The sequence below is a fragment of the Arachis hypogaea genome, chromosome 4 (assembly GCF_003086295.3).
Source record: "Arachis hypogaea cultivar Tifrunner chromosome 4, arahy.Tifrunner.gnm2.J5K5, whole genome shotgun sequence".
Lineage (NCBI taxonomy): Eukaryota > Viridiplantae > Streptophyta > Magnoliopsida > Fabales > Fabaceae > Arachis > Arachis hypogaea.
The window spans coordinates 123,940,465-123,957,809 of NC_092039.1; the positions used below are offsets into that span (position 1 = coordinate 123,940,465).

Here is a 17,345-nt window from a genome sequence, read left to right on the forward strand (position 1 = left end):
TCCCCTTCTCTAAGCCTACCACAACCTTCAAGTGTGATGTGACTTTTCAGGCGAAGTCGCTTTATCGCTCCCTCCTCCGTTCTGCCGTGATTGTGCAGAAGGTTGTGCCTGTGATGGCCCAGATGGGCCTTCTGGACAAGAAATTGCGTCAGTCTCAGGCTGAGGTGGCGAAGCTGAAGGAGCAGCTTACAGTTGCTGAGACAGCGAGGGAGAGGGCAGTGAAGGCGTCCGAGGAGTCTGGTGCCGATGTCCTTCGTCTGTCTGAAGTTGAGATGTCGCTTTTATCTCAGCTTGGGGAAGAGCGGAGGAAGGCCTCGGACGCCGAGTCCCAAGCAGCCGTACTTCTTTTTGAGGTAGGTGTCTTGAAGACTGACGTGGCGGTTTTGAAGGCTGAAGTTGAGGGTATGAAGGAGGAGAAGGCGGTATCGCTGGCCGATGTGCAGGGGGTGATATCGACGACTAAAGAGACGATGAGAGCTCAGGCGCAGGTGCTTGCTCTGGATGCCGATGTGTTTGCTATGGGGGCCTTCAAGACGTTCAGGATGGCCGTATCGTTGATTTGTAGAGCTTTGGTTTGTGTATTGCTGATTTAAGTACTTTGTAATTGTTTTTCTTGATGTTTTGGCCGTGTGGCTGTGACTTTTGGATGTTTTTGTGTTTTCAAACATTTGGGCCAGTCGTGCCATTTTATCTTTATTGAGTCGTGTAGTTAACTCTTGGTTTTTTTAGTAGTTGCTTTTGGGCTGGTCGGTCCTTTCATCTTGTAAGCCGTTTGTATTGGATTTCGTTTCCTGAGTCGTTGTGACTTAGGATGCTCGGTAGACCGTTTTAGTCGTGTGTTATGGATATCCGTTTGTAGGCCTCGAGGTTGATCGGTTCTCGATGTTGGCCGTTTACTCTTTTGCCGTTACAAAAGTATAGGGAGAAACAGGGCAAGTGTATTTTTAAATGAAATTTTATTAGGTTTGGGCCTCGTTAAAACCCTCCGTTTTGGTTGGAGGGAAAGAGTACCCGAAAATAGTACAAGGAAAATAAAATAAAATATTATAAGTGAAGTCCATTATTAGCTCTTTTACTTTAGTTAAGTATATCTGGAGAAGAGGGTCTCTTGTTTGGTAGTCTTCGTTGATTGGGAGCTGACTACCTGGGAGTCGCTGCAAACCTCCAGAACCTTGGTCCCGACTTCCTTGACTAGCGTCAATCCAGCCAGTAGGGCCTCGTATTCTGCTTGGTTGTTGGAGATCGAAAATTCATATCGGACAGATTGTTCGATCACGATCCCGTTCTGGTTTTCGAGGATCACCCTGGCTCCGCCGGAGGTGGTGTTAGATGAGCTGTCTACGTGTAGCTTCCAAGTTTTGAAGGTGGGGCTTCCTGGCGTCATCTCGGCGATGAAGTTTGCCATGGCTGCGCTTTGATCGCATTACGAGGTTTGAACTTAATTTGGAATTGGGATAGTTTGATAGACCATGCTAGCATCCTCCCCTCTAGGTCGGGCTTTGTAGGAATTGGCTGACCGCTTGGTCAATTTGGACCATAATGGGATGGGTCTGGAAATATTGTTGGAGGCGTCGGGATGCCGTGAGGAGTGCGAAGGCGAGTTTCTCGAGGTGTGAGTAGCGTGATTCCGTATCTTGTAAGACTTTGCTTATGAAATAGATGGGTCGTTGGGCCTTATTATCATCTTCTCGGATAAGCACTGCTGCGTGTGCTTCTTCCGTTATAGATAGGTATAAGAAGAGGATTTCTTCGGTTTGGGGTTTAGCGAGAACCAGAGATTCCGCTAGGACCTTCCTGAAGTGTTGGAATGCCTCTTCGCATTCTGCTTCCAATTAGAAGGGTGTTCCTTTCTTCATAAGTTTGAAGAAAGGGATTGCTTTTTGGGCTGACGCCCCGAGAAAACAAGATAGTGCGGTTAGTCGGCCGGTAAGTTTCTGGATGTCCTTGAGGTTTTCCAGGCTTCCCATTTCGAGGACGGCTCTACATTTCTCGGGGTTTGCCTCTACCCCGCGTTGCGTGATGATGAAACCGAGGAATTTTCCTGCTTCCATGCCGAAGGCACATTTTGTCGGGTTAAGGCGCATTCGGTGTTTCCTCAAGGTGTTCATCACGAGCTTGAGGTCATCGATGAGTTGCTCGCCGGATTCGGTCTTAGCGAGCATATCATCTATGTATACTTCAAACTTGGGCCCAAACAGGTTTCGTAATATCTTGTTGACGAGCCTTTGGTAAGTGGCTCTGGCATTTTTCAAGCCGAAGGGCATGACTGTGTAACAATATGTGCCGTCGGGGGTGATGAAGGTCGTTTTCTCCTCATCGGTTTGGTGCATGGGTATCTGGTTGTACTCGGAGTACGCGTCCATGAAGGTGAGTTATTGGTGACCAGATGCGGCGTCTACCAATACGTCAATATTTGGCAGGGAGAAGACGTCTTTTGGACATGCTTTGTTTAAGTCCGTGTAGTCAACCCACATCCGCCACTTTTCATTAGCTTTTTTTACCAGCACGACGTTAGCCAGTCAGGTTGCGTAGGACAATTCCTTGATAAAGCCTACTTCGAGGAGGGCTTTAACTTGTTTTTTTTTTTTTTTTACCTCGGAAGCTCAGTCGGGGGACATTTTTCGTCTCCTCTGTGCCACAGACATGGCCTTGAGATCTACGGCTAGTCGGTGGGATATTAGGTCGAGATCTATCCCTGGCATGTCAGCGGAGTGAATGCAAATAAGTCTTTGCTTCGTCTTAGGAAGCGCAAGAGGTCTTCTTTGAGATCGTATGGGAGATTCCGGTTGATGAAGGTATATTCTTCTTTGGTCTGCCCTATCTATAGTTTATCCATGTCTCCCTCTGGTTCCGGTCTGGGTTGTCCATCTTGTTGGACATCCAGGTCGGCTAAGAATATGCCGGCCGCGTCGCGGGATCTCTTCCGTAGGGCTAAGCTAGTGTTGTCGCATTCTACTGCGATTTTCCGGTCTCCGTGGATTGTCCCGATGGAGCCGTCTTCTGCGGTGAACTTCATGAGAAAGAATTTTGTGAAGATGACATCAGAGAGGTCGTTGATTGTTTTCTTCCGATGATGATGTTGTTGGCGGTGGAATCTCGGAGGAACAATAATAAATTCAATTGTCTGCTTTATAATTCTTAAACCCGATTTGATCCGATCGAATTACACAATTTAAATCGAATATCTTTAAATTTTTTGATAGAAAGACAAATATATCTCTGATTTTTTATTTTGCAAATATTTGAAAAAAAATTAGGTTTATTATTATTGTTATAAAAAAATCGATTTTATTCTAATTTATTAAAAAATTCAAAAATAATTAATTCATTAATACGTCTAATAATAATACGACAGTACGCCGTCTTTACAAAAAGATTTTACGCGTCTTTATTGAAGTATCCTTTTAATTTATTTTAACATATTTCTTTTACTCCCTATCTTCTAGGGACTAACTTGGATAACGCGTTAGTGACGTAGAGCGGTTTGGCAACTGGCTTATTGTCCTTTTGCTGATGCCGAAGCGTGTTAGCTCAATCATCCTAGCTAATCTAGCTTTTCAAAATATTAAAGAAAATGACTTATATTTAAATTATGGAAAGATTATTAAAAAAAATTATAATATTAATTTAAATAAAAAAATATGCTGCAAATTAACATATATGTATATAAACATCGACATCTTTATAAAATAATTGATGAGCATTGTAACAAGTTTTCAAGAAATAATGTTAGTTGACTTGATCGTACCATAAATAAATGTAGAGAGTGTTAGATAAATAATGACTATTTTAAATATTATGAATAATCACCAATCAAATAAAAATACACTACATTTTTAAATTATTTACTTAAATTTTAATATTAAAATAATTATCTATATATTTAATAAAATAAAAATTTAATATATTTATTATTTACATTATTTAATATTTTCATTAGCCTACCTATATTTTTCTATAAAAGTGGTAGTGATAGAAACAAAGTTTTTGCTCTTATTCTACTTAGACTTTTAGTATGATAATTAACTTGCCACAATGGCTATGTTAATTAATACTAATTCACATACATGTCATAGACAGGAGGACATAAACGACATCACTTAACACAAGAAGACCTGTTTAATTAAGAAAGACCATGTAGATGTGTCCAAGTTAAAGGACAGTTGTATAGTCTCATAAATATATATGGTGAATGCTAATATGCTATGGTGCCTATTTACTAAAAAGAGTTAGAAATTATTATTTAATTTAAAAGATATAAAAATAAATAATTTTTAAAAAATTAAAATTTACTATAAAAATAAATTAGACAAAATTTAGACAAAAATTTATAGGCACCATAGAATTGACCAATATATATATATATATATAAAATAACAAAACCTACGTTCTTGTTCTTCTTGTTTTTTCGAACCAAAGATAGACCTACATATTTCTAAAAACTTGCATACTTGTAACTAAAGAAATAATATAAAAATACTTGCATAGTATATACAGAGATAAGAGAAGACTTCGAGAAATTAAGAATGTAACAAAACCCCTGAATGTTGCTAGTGGAAATGAATTTCTAGTGGCAACAAATTAAAATATAACGAAGACGACTTATTATTATACGGAGTCTTTGTTTATATGGAGAAAATTCTGTGAACTGGGGCAGAAGAACCTTACATGAGGAAAAGCTATAACCAATCGCAAAGGATCAGAACATAAAAGGTAATCCGAAGTCTTCTTGATATAAATAATTGTAAATTTGAAAATTAATCATTATGAAGCCTGACTTTTATAGAACCTGCTGTGAGGAAGGAAGCATGGATTCTTCATCAGCCTTAGAGAAATATGGGAAAGATTTAACAAAGTTGGCCAAAGATAAAAAACTTGATCCAGTCGTAGGAAGAGAAAATGAAATTCAGAGTTGCATACAGATCCTCTCGAGGAGAACTAAGAACAATCCTGTGCTTATTGGTGAGCATGGTGTTGGAAAAACTGCAATTGCTGCAGGGTAAGATTCAAGTCTTATGTCTTCTTCCTTGCTTTATTTGTTTTTGGTAACTGTTTTCTTCCTTGCTACAATTTTTTCCCTTGTGTTTTGTCTTTACAACATATGTCTTCATTTTTAAGGTTAGAAGTTTGAGTTTTGTTGTAATTTTTCTATTAGTATTTATTTGATGAGTAATAGTAGAAAGACAAAAAAAAAATAATTTATCTTATTTAATATTTATTAATTTTAATAATAATTAATAAATAATAAATAAGATAAATTTTATTTTTGACTTTTTTTACTAAGTATTTCTCTTATTTGATTTAATTTTAAGGCATTTTTACCTCTTAGTGTTTAAACGGCTGGTTAATTAGTTTCTTCTTTAATAAAATTCAAGCATTATTACTTAATTTACCTAACCAATTTTAGTTGATTTAATAACAAAATCTTAAATAAAACTATATGCGACTAATCCGTCAGATTAAAAAATAATGTCTGAAACCAAAAAATTACCTAATTTTCCAAAAACCCTTACCATTATTTCCCTTCCGTTTTTATTTAAGTATTCCTTATATTGCAAATGACCTGTGAACGTACCTAATTCTGACTTTGAAACAGAATTGCTTGGAGAATTGCTGAGGGAGATGATATTTTCTTGGATAAACGGGTATGTGTTTTGTACAAATATTTACTCCATTAATTCTTGAATAATGAGATGAAAGTGGGCATGAAGAGGAGCGTGGATTATTTATTCTTTTTCACGGTAGCAATACAAGTACTTCCTATATTTTAAAATAATTGTTTTATGAAAGAAACACATCAAAAAAATTATTATTGATTTTTTATATTATTTAAAATTGTAGCGGTATGTAAAATTACTTTTAATTTAATTAACATATATAATTAATGAGTATCTAAGTAATCTAACTATCACGAAAACCAAGAGTGTTATAAAAAAATAACAAAAATGTTACATATATAGTAAAACATAGCTGTGAAATGAGTCATAATATATTTATGTATATTTATACTATTAATTCAAATTAAATAATTAATTATCAAAATAATTAAACCTATCATAATAAAATAATCAAACCTACAATAGATTAATAACTAAACTTGTTTATAATAGTATAGCGAAATTTTTTTATGAGATGTCAAATAATAATTTATATATATAATGACTAATAATTTGTGATTAATTTTTCGTGTATACGTAAAATAATTAAAAAAATAATTATGTCATCTTAATATTAAAAATGAACATTTTTAAACCTTCCATTTTTAATAGGCATTTTAAAAATTAAAACTTGAATTATTAACAAGAGTATGATCTTAATACAATAATAGTGTAAAGAATTTTCTACAATCATTTAATTAGATTAATAAATTTAGATAATTTTTTAAATAATAAATTTAAAAATTAATTATTTTTAATAATGTGATAATATACTTCCAGTTATCTGTATAATATCTTTTTAAAATTTTTATACTGAGATTGGTAGAACATAAAAATAAAATTTTATTAATGTACTCTCTATACATTGGTGATGTGATAAACCTTTTTCACTTTCCAGCTTATATCCCTAGATGTGGGTGCACTTGACGCTGAACCAAAAAAGTTTGAGCAACGGATGAATGCAATTATCGACGAAGTAACTAAATCTAATGGCGAGATTATGCTTTTCGTTGATGACATCCACAAGATTGTTACGGAAGGTAACAAGTTTGAAATCTTTTCTAGTTCGGATTATTTTTATTGGTTTTAACCAATGCACTATTGATATGAACTAATGATTTTTTTTCAAATAAATATATTAGAAATTTAAACTGAAAATCTTATTTTATTTTTTTATATTTTAACAGCTATAGTCCTATACTATTCAAAATATTTACTATAATAATTTTTCAAATTGATTTGGTAAAACATTTTAAAAAATTATTTTGATTTTTAAAAATATAAATATTTTGTTTTTATTTTGGTAAATAGAAAAAATATGTATATATTAATTACAGCTTTAAAAATTTGAGATATTTTAAAAATATCTAAAAGTATATTTTTTAAAGTTAGATTGTAGTTATTAAAATTGAAAAATTTTAATATAAATATATAAAGATATATTAATAACAATTATGTTAGGTGTTCACTAAAATTAATTATTAAAATTTAATTTTTAATATAAAACATATATTAAAAAAATTAAATAACATATACATTTATGTATAAATACATGATGGTTAATTTTAACGGTTACATAATATTAAGGTAACATTTAAGTTTTCATCTAATATTAATAATAAATATTTAAATTTATTGCTATATTTTTAATTATTATAGTCTATTTAAATTTTACAATTATTTTATTAAATATAATTATTATTTATACTTATTAAAAATTAATTTTAGGTTGATTTATTAAAGACAAGAAAAATGACTTTAAAATAAATTTTAATAAAAAAGAGTGTTAGGGAGCGAGCAACTTTTGTATTTTGTAATTATGAATTAGTCATCAATAATTTTTGATGATGTGAGATTATATTCAATACTAAAAAATCACTCATTTTTTATAGTTAAATACCGGCCACAAAATACAAAAATTACTCGTCCCTCTAGTTTCTCTATCAATAAATTAATTTTAAAGTGGAAGAGCTGACATTCTTGACAGATCTGTTAAGGAGAACTATTTCTCGGGGAGAGCTGCGGTGTATAGGAGCGACAACAATGGACGAGTATCATAAGCACATTGAGAAAGATCCCACATTAGCCCGTTCGTTTTCTCCGGTTTATGTTCACGAACCCTCTATTGAAGAAACCATTTCGATATTAGAGGGATTGCGACCAAAATATGAGCAGCATCACCGAGTCCGCATTTCTAAACGTGCACTTAAGAAAGCTGCACTGCTATCAGATCAACACATAATTGGAAAATTTTTACCTGCCAAAGGTAATTAAACACTTTTTATCTTAGCTTATTTAATTTTTGGTATCTGGGTTTTTAGTTTGTCTTGTTAACTTAACCTGTGAAACGAGTAATTGCTAGCCACTTGGAATTTGGAAATTGCAGCTATTGAACTGATTGATGATACAGCTTCTGCGAAAGTAGTGAATATGCAAGCGGTTTCTAAACATGTTGGGAGTGATAAGAGCAAGTTGATCCCGGAGTCAGAAACGGAGAGCAGCAGCGATGAAGTAACAGACGACAATATTGTTGAAGTTGTCAGCAAAAAGACCAAAATACCCGAGTGGAAGCTGAAACAGTCAGAGGAGGAGAAGCTGTTGCATTTGGAGGATGAGCTGCATAAGCGTGTGGTAGGACAAGAGCATGCGGTGGAGGCAGTAGTTAAGGCGGTGCAACGCTCGAGAGTAGTTCTTGGAAATCAAAAGCGTCCGACAGCAAGCTTCATGTTTATGGGACCCACGGGAGTTGGAAAGACGGAGCTGGCTAAGGCACTTGCTTATTTGTTGTTCAACACAGAGGAAGCGTTGGTGCGCTTCGATATGAGTGCGTACAAGGAAAAGCATGCAGTGTCACGCTTGATAGGGTCTCCACCTGACGAAGGAGGGCTGCTCACTGAAGCCGTTCGATGCAGACCGTATTCAGTTATTCTGTTTGATGAGATCGAGAAGGCACATCCGGAGCTTCTAGACGAAGTCTTGCTTCCCATATTGGATGAAGGTAAAATAAAGGACGCAGCAGGTCGCTTGGTCAACTTCACCAATACTGTCATCATTATGACCTCAAATGCTGGATCAAAGCTCGTCCTCGAAGACGCCGATAATATGACGAATAAGCTGTCATACCAAGAGCTCAAAGAGAAAGTAATATCTGAGCTTCAACAACCTGAGCTCATAAATCGAGTTGATGAATCTGTTGTCTTCCAGCCTCTTGACACTGACCAAATAATTAGCATTGTCAAGTTAAAGGTATCCATCATCCTCTTCTATAGCTTGCCACATATCTTAATTACTTGTTCTTTGATATTGCTAACAAGAAAACAGAGATAGAGTTAAAAGAAACAATAAATATGTATTGAAGTTGTTGTTTTACATGATACAGAAATCACGCTATTTATAGGAATATTACTAACTAATCTCGTTCAGATTATACTAGGTAACTAATGATTTTCTTAAACAATATAAACAACGGGTTTTAAAATTGGTCTAATTCAAATAAAACACACTATACTCTAAATTACTCACATAAATCTTAATATTAGAATAACTATCTTCACACATAATAAATTGAACATCCGATATATCCATTATTCACATTGTTTAATATTTTTATTGTCTACCTATACTTTTCCATCTCATAAATATTTATCTACTAACTCTCAACCACTTATTCTTACTTACTGGAGAGTGCTAGGGGAACAATGATTATTTTGAACAACATGAACAACCACCAATCAAATAGAAGTATACTACATCCTAATTTAATGCTACTCATTAAATTTACTCTTTTAACCCTATTAATTCACATTATTTACACATTGTTCAAGAATGTTATTAGTTACCTATATTTTTCCTTGCTTTAATAATTGCATTTAACTACTTGTCTTTTTGGTTACTCTTGTGACAGGTTAATGATCTCTCACGGAAGATGGAAGAAGATAAAGGGATGAAAATCCAGGTGATGGAAGATGCTTTAAAACTTCTTGGTCGGTGGGGGCGTGACCTGAACTATGGTGCATGGCCGGTGAAGCGAGTAATTCAGAAGAAAGTGGAGGATGAACTTGCCAAGGGCATTCTTGGAGAAAAATTTAAGCCGGGAGACACAATCGTAATAGACGCAGTAACATCCTCTTCCTCAACCTCTTCCCGAGAGCTTTCTTTTACCAAGCCTCAGAAAGATAAATCATCTACGAGTAATGTTTTTCCGTTCACATTAGTAGCGTAGTCTGCCAAAGGTTCAGAAGTTTTATATCTTCGAGGATAACAAAAAGCTATCACGTATTATTCTTTTTGAAAAATGTTATTTGTATACTAAAATCAGTTACTAAAATCAGTTACTAAAATCAGCCATCAATGTATTTGATTATTTGTGTATAAATACATGTATGGTTTAATTTATTTTCAATATGTATTTATATTTTAACATGTATTTTGTACTGATGGCTGATTTTGGTAGCTGATTTTGATGTACACTTAGCATAACCTATTCCTTTTTCATCATCATCAACTCAATTATAAAATCAATCCAATACCAGGAAAATTTAGTACATGAAACGGAACGATACAAGACAACTTTTTAATACTTGAAGAACAACATATTAAACTTCCTCGTGCCTTTTGCAGCTAGATATATCTTAAGTGCTTCTAGTTTTCCTTAGTGCATTGTATATATTAAACCCTTGTAAAAATGTTTGCAATAAATGTAAAGAGAACTGACTTATGCACTTATTTTTATGTATATATTTTTTGGACAAATTACAAAAATGTAAAGAGAACTGTTGAACGGCCTCTTTTAATTTGTCTAAAGAGCTTTTTGCCCTTGTTCCATTGTCCCACGTATCTTTTCTCCTCATGGTCTCTTTTAAAAGTGGTGCCTTTGGGAGTATCAGAGTATGGTCGTTTTGGTTGTAATCCATATGGTGCGAAAGCAAAATTTGTATAAGATTGACGCTATTGACAACGCTACATATTTCTTTTATTCTCTAATAAATTGAGAGATAATATTAGGAGAAATCATAATTTGTTATTAGCTTTGAGAGATGGCATCATTTGGTTAGTTCTGCTTAGTTAGATATAAATAGCTATTTATTTGAGTTTAGCGAAATATGCATCTCCCTACATCAAAGAGGCAAACATCTCTTTCTTAAAATTTTTATCTATAGCATATGTCATTAGCTATATCATTTGAATTATTATTCGTTGGCTATAAAGATAATATTTTCATGTAAAGAAATTATTTTACCCCTATAAATAATTCAATTAAATATATTCAAACTATTTAACAATTCATAGTATCATCTTCCAAAAAAAAACATCTTTATAGAAATAACCACCACGGTAAAAATGGGCATAACATAGTTTTAACTTTTAAAGTAGTCAGAACTTGAGCTTTTCCTTCCTTGAAAGACATACATTGCAAAACAAATGCAACACCTTATAAGCCTCTCCATTCCATTTCCACGTGTTCTATTATACATGGAATTTATAAATGAAGATTTTCATCCTGTTTTTCTCCCTCAACCAAACACCCTAAAGTTGAAGGCCAAAGGGAATCAAGCTTCAAACTACCATATTTTTTAGAGAATAGTACTGTAGTAGTAAAAGCACTATTTCTGTCTCAACTGCTATACAAGAATACCAAATTAAAAAGCACATTCAAATATTCAACAAGTTCTAAGTTTGAATTTTTCTTTTTTTTTTTCATTTTTTCTTTTGCATCAGACACACAGGCATCAAAAGAAGAATTTCAAAATATATATATGTGTGGGACACGATGACAAGCTGGTAGAGAGTGTTCTTTTTCAAATCAACTATACCAAGTGACTGAGTGAGGCAACACCTATATGCTGGGACCAGCAACAAAAATACAAAACCATCTCCTATGAAAACTGTGTAAGAAATTTATGGCTGACCGGCCGCATGCAGACAAGTCTTGGAACAAGTAGCTTTGTGATCGTCGCCAAGTTGAGTACTCTTTATCTGCGGTAAGAACAAAACATTCAACCAAGAATTTGTAAGTCTCTGAAAGTCACACATAGATTATACGTAATGATGAAGCATATGTCCTAATTAATTAACGACCTAAGAAAGATGACATCTTCTGTTGAACCTGGATGCTATAAAATAACACAAACACATTTCTGTGGCTTTTCGTCATTTGGTGGTTTCTTATCTGTCACAGGAGATAAAAAAACAATTAAGTATAAGAGGGTGGAGAGTTTAAGGTTTAAGGTATTAGGTAAAGCATCAAAATTAATCTTCATAAAAGATGTAACCAGAAATAAGTGAATGAAGAAGGCACCAAAATGAAATCAATTAACAATTCCTCAAACAGAACAGCAGCAGTTTGATCCATTTAAAGAGAATTTGGCACCGGTGTTGTACTAATGTAATCCATGCGAGTGTTTAATAGGGCACTTCACACTTAGGATTTGTTTGGTTGGGGAACAAAAATCAGGTGAAAATTGATAGGGTGAGTTTCATGTGTGTATTTTACTCATCATTCTCATCAATAAAAATCTTCACACTACTTTTTACCTTCAACCAAACATAGCCGTAGCAAAGTGGGGTATGATATAATTGTTAATGGAAACGCAAAGTGATGGTTTTCTAAGAAAATTAAGTCATAGAATGATATCTCACTTTTGGTAACCAAAAATTATTTATCAGCTAAAGAATCACATAGACGAAGTGATAAGAGACAAGTAAAAAATCCCAAAATAAGCTATGTCCATCAGCAAGAAAAAACATAACAGCATGTTCCACCAGCTCCAATTAAAAGGAAATTAAAGCATATCATTTTGGTGAAGCAGTTAATTAGTAAAACAGATATCTATACAAGTAGCTTATGCCAATGCCTCGAAACAAATATTATACCTTTTTCCATAGTTGGTGGTTGCACAACCACATGCATCGTTGTGACTGTGTCGGGTGCATCACATAATGGGCTCTGGCATTCCCCAACTGTTTTGTTGTTCTCCAATATTTTTCCTGCACTAATTAGCTTCACATCTTTTACGGTCCTTGGTCCGTTCTCCTTATCTTAAAAACAGAAACACAACAGATTCCACACATCACTTAAAGGTCCGGCAAAAAGTTTAGCGTGTACTCAGTAATATATTGAACCAAGAATATAAACATTTGCATGTACGACAGAAAAATGAAATTTAATGCTTCGGTATTATTCTAGCAAATAACTTTCATCATATCTTTATCTACAAGTAAGTTGGAGCCAGTACAGAACTGGTAAGCATGGATCTCAGAGATAGTATATAAAAATGTACTCACATCAAACGAGATACGCATTAAACAATGGCACGGACACTTAGCTAATAGCTACAGATATACACTAAAAAAATTACTACATAATAATAAGAACAATTAAATTTTTTGAGAAAACGCCAGTGTATAAATTTAGTGAAATAGATAGCATATAAATGTCTCCTTGTAAGTGACAAATCAAAAGGTACTAATGCTAAATGAAACAAGCAAGACATCATTGGATAAGGTTAAGAACAAACGAACTTTAAGAAGAAACTACTGAACAAGGCATATATACAAAATGATTTTCAACATTTTATTGTTACAGACTGAAAATGGGAGCCCAAAACATGTTCTTTTTTCACAAATCATGAACAGAACCCCTTTCTATGAAGTGAATGATGTGTAACTCAAAACTTTAACAATTTCTGAAGGTAAGCTACCTTTAATAAAAAGAAGTGATCAAAATGAAAGATTAGTACAAAGGTGTGTTCAACATATCTATACACAAGAATCTGCAGGCCTCATCCCTCCTTTATACAACAATTTCTCAGTTCTCACCATTGATAACTTAGATAATATCAAGAATACCAAAAAAAAAAAGAATTCAAAAAAAAGATAACATCGCAACACTGACCTTTTGGCCACTGAGCAACAATACTTTCTTTCAATGTTGCAATACTAGTGGCAACAGGAAAACTTTTGGGGCCAATATCAGAACCATCAATTAACCTAAACTTGATCTCCAACTGATCTTGATTCCCAGCCATGACCAAGAGATCTAAGGAACTTTGTTGAAACTGGAAAAATCCAATAGCTTCAGTTGTTAGTACCTCAGAGACTAGGGTAAAACTTTTCAGTGAATCACTTCAATTGAGTTGTTCCACTCATGAATATAACAGGATTTCACTCAAGAGTCTATGAGTGCTCTGCAAAATCTGACACAAAAGGGGGAAAATAAAGTTTGAGTGAGAGTTCTCTCAGGGACACATCCACAACCACAAAACATGCAGAATCTGATACAGGAAACCACTCATACTAAGATAAAATAAGTAAAATTTGAAGGTTCAAAACAAATAATAAAAAACTCAAAGCATAAGAATATCAATGAAGAAAAATTAACAATAATTGAGCAGGGTCCATCCATGGGAGAAAAATAAATAAATGAAGATAAAACAGAATAAAATGATTGAAATCCAACAACTAAGCTCAAAAGGGAAAAGCATCATGAAAAAATTCAACAGGAAGGAATCCAAAAACAGTTATAGCAAAAAAGGTAAAAAATAGATCCAATCCCCAAAAGGGTATGCATCAAACTAAAAAAATCATATCAAAGTTTCAATTTTTCAACTGGGTCAGGATTAGAACAACAGAACAGAACAACAAAGGGTATAAGAAAACCTGAAAGTTGAAGACTTTATGGTTGCTTATGAGTAGGGTCTTATGGCACTGATCTGGGTGATGATGATAATTGAGGCACTCACAAAAACTTTGTTTTCAGAAGAACCAGGTGGAAGAAGAAGAAGAGAAAGTGGATGCTTCCTTTTCTTTGAGAAAAAGTGTGTGCCTTGTGTTTTATTTTGTGCAACAATAATTATAATTAATAATATTAATAATTAATACAGTAGCATTAAAATTTGAGAAGAAAAAAAAAGTGAATTTTTTTGTTAACAAGAACAAGGAACGAGGCTGCTTCGGAGTTTTCAAAGTCTTATAAATCCATGGTCAAATGTCTCCTTGTCCCTTCCGATGGCTGTGGAAATGGAAATGAAAATGAAAATGGAGAAGTTAGTTAGTCTCATATCATATTATCATTACATATTTCATGAACATAATCTAACAAGATCAAATAAGATTTTGTGTGGTTTATTGTTGAGACATAAATAGAAAAAATGGATATCGTATAATTTTGGAATTAATAATTAATAAACGGTCAAATGTTTCATTTCCAAACTGAGTCATATCATTAATTTTTATGAGATTGATTTTTGTATGTCAATCTAGAAAAGTTTTAACAATCTTTGGTATGGGAATAATTATTTTATTTATTTCGTCAAAATAACGTTATTTGGTATTTTAGTTTTGTAAAATAATCCAAATTATTTTCTAACATTAAAGGTCAATTGGGTGACCATCTAATTATGTAGATCACATGCTCACAATACAAATAAATAATAAAAATTTATACTTATTATTTGAACGTTATCAAATAGAATAAATTTGATTCAATGATACATAAAAATTAGGCTCTTAATTTTGTTCAATTGTATATAGTGAAATTATTAAGTATTCAACTTTTAGTATAATAATCTCAAAAATTATGTCACTGGACCACTTTTAATTTTCTAGAGTAAATGTCGTTTTTGTCTCTAACATTTGGGATAAGTTTTAAAATTATTTCTAACGTTTTAATCCTCCTATTTAAATCCCTAACGTTTCAAAATTGATTAACGTTGTCCTGCGTTGACGGTGGGACAAAATTGAGACGATTTTGAAACGTTAAGGACTTAAATAGGACGAAAACATTGGGGACAAAAATGATACATATAAATAAATTTTAATTTTATCCTTTAATAATATCAATTTTTTACTATATATAGTATTCAATTATTTTTTAATTATATCTAAGTAAATTACACTTAGTCATATTACTTTCATTTTAAATAAATTATTTTTTTATAATTTTACTCTTAAAAATTTTTAGTTATCATGAAATATTTGTAAAATGACTAGTATATAAATTTGCTAAAAAGAAAAAAATAATATTTATATAATAAAATATAAATTATACATTTTGTCTCTAATGTATCAAAATTCTTTAAAATTATAAAAAAATAAATTTATTTAAAATAAAAATAATGTGATTGAGTGTAATTTATTTAAATGTAATTAAAAAATAATTGAATATTATGTATAGTAAAAAAATTAATATTATTGAAAGATAAAATTAAATTAAAATTTATTTTTATGTATCGTTTTTGTCCTTAACGTTTTCGTTCTATTTAAGTCTCTAACGTTTTAAAATCGTCTCAATTTTGTTTCGCAGTCAATTCTGTTAACAGATCTCTAGCGGCAGGATAATATTGAGTCAATTTTAAAATATTAGGGACTTAAATAGGACAAATAAAACATTAAAAATAACTTTAAAACTTATCCCAAATGTTGGGGACAAAAACGATACTTTACTCAATTTTCTAATAGAACTAGAAACGGTGATAATTAATTAATTATATGTACTATATAAAATATTTTACATTAAAACTTTATATACATATATTGTAAATTGTAAATAGGACAATAAAGGGAAAAAGTATATTAGATGATATCAATTTTAAAGTCCTTACATTTAGCTGAAAAGAAAAATCTTAACTAGTCTAGTGTCTTTTCAAGTTTTAACTATTCCTTTTCATATAACAAAATGTTTGTGATGGCTATAAAATATAAAAATACTACTAGAAATAAATTTTCTCAATAATGGGTATCCCCACGAAAAGGCAACGCAGCTGAGAGTGATTTAAACCTGAACATTTAATAGCGTCTCCTTAACTTTTTCCTTCTTTCCATAATATTTTTGTTCATATTTACTTGTAGTACAAACTTGTATGTGCCGCTTTTAGTATAAAAGGTTGAACCAATTTAGATTGGTCGAGTAGTCAATTTACTATTCATCTGTTTAAGTAAGTATTGGGGTTTAAATTCTGTCTTGTATATACAATAATTTATTAGCTAGCGATAGACTCTTAAATAAAACTTAGATTTACGACAAATTATTCTTTGACCTGTCAGACCAAAAAATACTATTAAAAAAAACCTAGGTTGTTAGTCCATTTAATAATTTTTTAGACAAAAAATATACATAAAAATATAGAATTGCTGCATGATTATGTAGCAATTGTAACTTGACGTTACCACTACATATTGTTTGGGCTATTAATTTAATGGATTATTTTTTGTATAGAAAAAGGATTATTTTGCACATAAGCAATTAAGCATGATTAGATTTACCAATATCTAAAACTCAAGTTCTTGAATGATTTGAATTTTAGGAACCCTTATCGGTTATCATTTTTTTAAAACTCAAATTTGACTTCCCAATGCACCAAATACGTATCTGGTCCATTTAGTCAAACTTTAGATGATTTAACGAAAAAAACATAAAACGTTCTATTTATAATTGGAACATCTCAGTTATTTCTTTCAAAGGAAAAAAAAATATAATGTATACTTTTTCAAAATAATATAATGTATAAATTGTTCATTCAATAATGCCCTTTTAACATGAGATGTATAGATATTATGTATTTATGTGAATATTATAATTAGATTAATATTATACATTTAATTTTTTTATAAATTAAGTTTAATTAAATTAAATAATAAAATTTAAAATAATATTATTTATAATTAATTTTTGTTAATATTAAACCAATT

The 17,345-nt window shown here is 32.1% G+C and overlaps 2 protein-coding genes across 6 annotated transcripts; one reads left to right on the forward strand and one right to left on the reverse strand.

Annotated features, from left to right (window-relative positions):
• The first annotated feature begins 4,381 nt into the window (after positions 1-4,381).
• LOC112797839 (chaperone protein ClpB3, chloroplastic) lies at positions 4,382-10,474 on the forward strand. Of its 2 annotated transcripts, none has more exons than XM_025840944.3 (7): positions 4,382-4,713; positions 4,787-4,999; positions 5,597-5,645; positions 6,556-6,697; positions 7,645-7,923; positions 8,044-8,903; positions 9,562-10,474. In XM_025840944.3, the coding sequence occupies exons 2-7, from the start codon at positions 4,809-4,811 to the stop codon at positions 9,877-9,879; spliced, it is 1,839 nt and encodes a 612-aa protein (XP_025696729.1). In that variant the 5' UTR covers positions 4,382-4,713; positions 4,787-4,808; the 3' UTR covers positions 9,880-10,474. The 2 variants fall into 2 exon arrangements, with proteins under 2 accessions (XP_025696729.1, XP_025696730.1); XM_025840945.3 differs by having other exon boundaries at positions 4,394-4,713; positions 4,804-4,999.
• A 485-nt stretch (positions 10,475-10,959) lies between these two features.
• LOC112797840 (membrane-anchored ubiquitin-fold protein 2) lies at positions 10,960-14,897 on the reverse strand. 4 transcript variants are annotated; one of them, XM_025840947.3, is made up of 5 exons: positions 14,316-14,897; positions 13,552-13,852; positions 12,531-12,695; positions 11,736-11,826; positions 10,960-11,633 (listed from the first exon to the last, which is right to left on the reverse strand). In XM_025840947.3, exons 2-4 carry the CDS (start codon positions 13,682-13,684, stop codon positions 11,771-11,773), a joined length of 354 nt encoding a protein of 117 aa, XP_025696732.1. In that variant the 5' UTR covers positions 13,685-13,852; positions 14,316-14,897; the 3' UTR covers positions 10,960-11,633; positions 11,736-11,770. The 4 variants fall into 4 exon arrangements, with proteins under 4 accessions (XP_025696732.1, XP_072090031.1, XP_025696731.1 ...); XM_072233930.1 differs by having other exon boundaries at positions 13,552-13,714; positions 14,316-14,893; XM_025840946.3 differs by lacking the exon at positions 11,736-11,826.
• Positions 14,898-17,345: the final 2,448 nt, after the last annotated feature.

Excerpts from the sequence above, each read along its gene's own strand:
- LOC112797840 (XM_025840946.3), bottom strand. The coding sequence starts at position 13,684 with ATGGCTGGGAATCAAGATCAGTTGGAGATCAAGTTTAGGTTAATTGAT. Across the intron at positions 12,696-13,551 it reads TGTTGCTCAGTGGCCAAAAG|ATAAGGAGAACGGACCAAGG; the intron begins GTCAGTGTTGCG and ends TCTGTTTTTAAG. Across the intron at positions 11,634-12,530 it reads ACCACCAACTATGGAAAAAG|ATAAAGAGTACTCAACTTGG; the intron begins GTATAATATTTG and ends TTCTTACCGCAG.
- LOC112797839 (XM_025840944.3), top strand. The coding sequence starts at position 4,809 with ATGGATTCTTCATCAGCCTTAGAGAAATATGGGAAAGATTTAACAAAG. Across the intron at positions 5,646-6,555 it reads ATATTTTCTTGGATAAACGG|CTTATATCCCTAGATGTGGG; the intron begins GTATGTGTTTTG and ends TTCACTTTCCAG. Across the intron at positions 7,924-8,043 it reads AAAATTTTTACCTGCCAAAG|CTATTGAACTGATTGATGAT; the intron begins GTAATTAAACAC and ends TGGAAATTGCAG.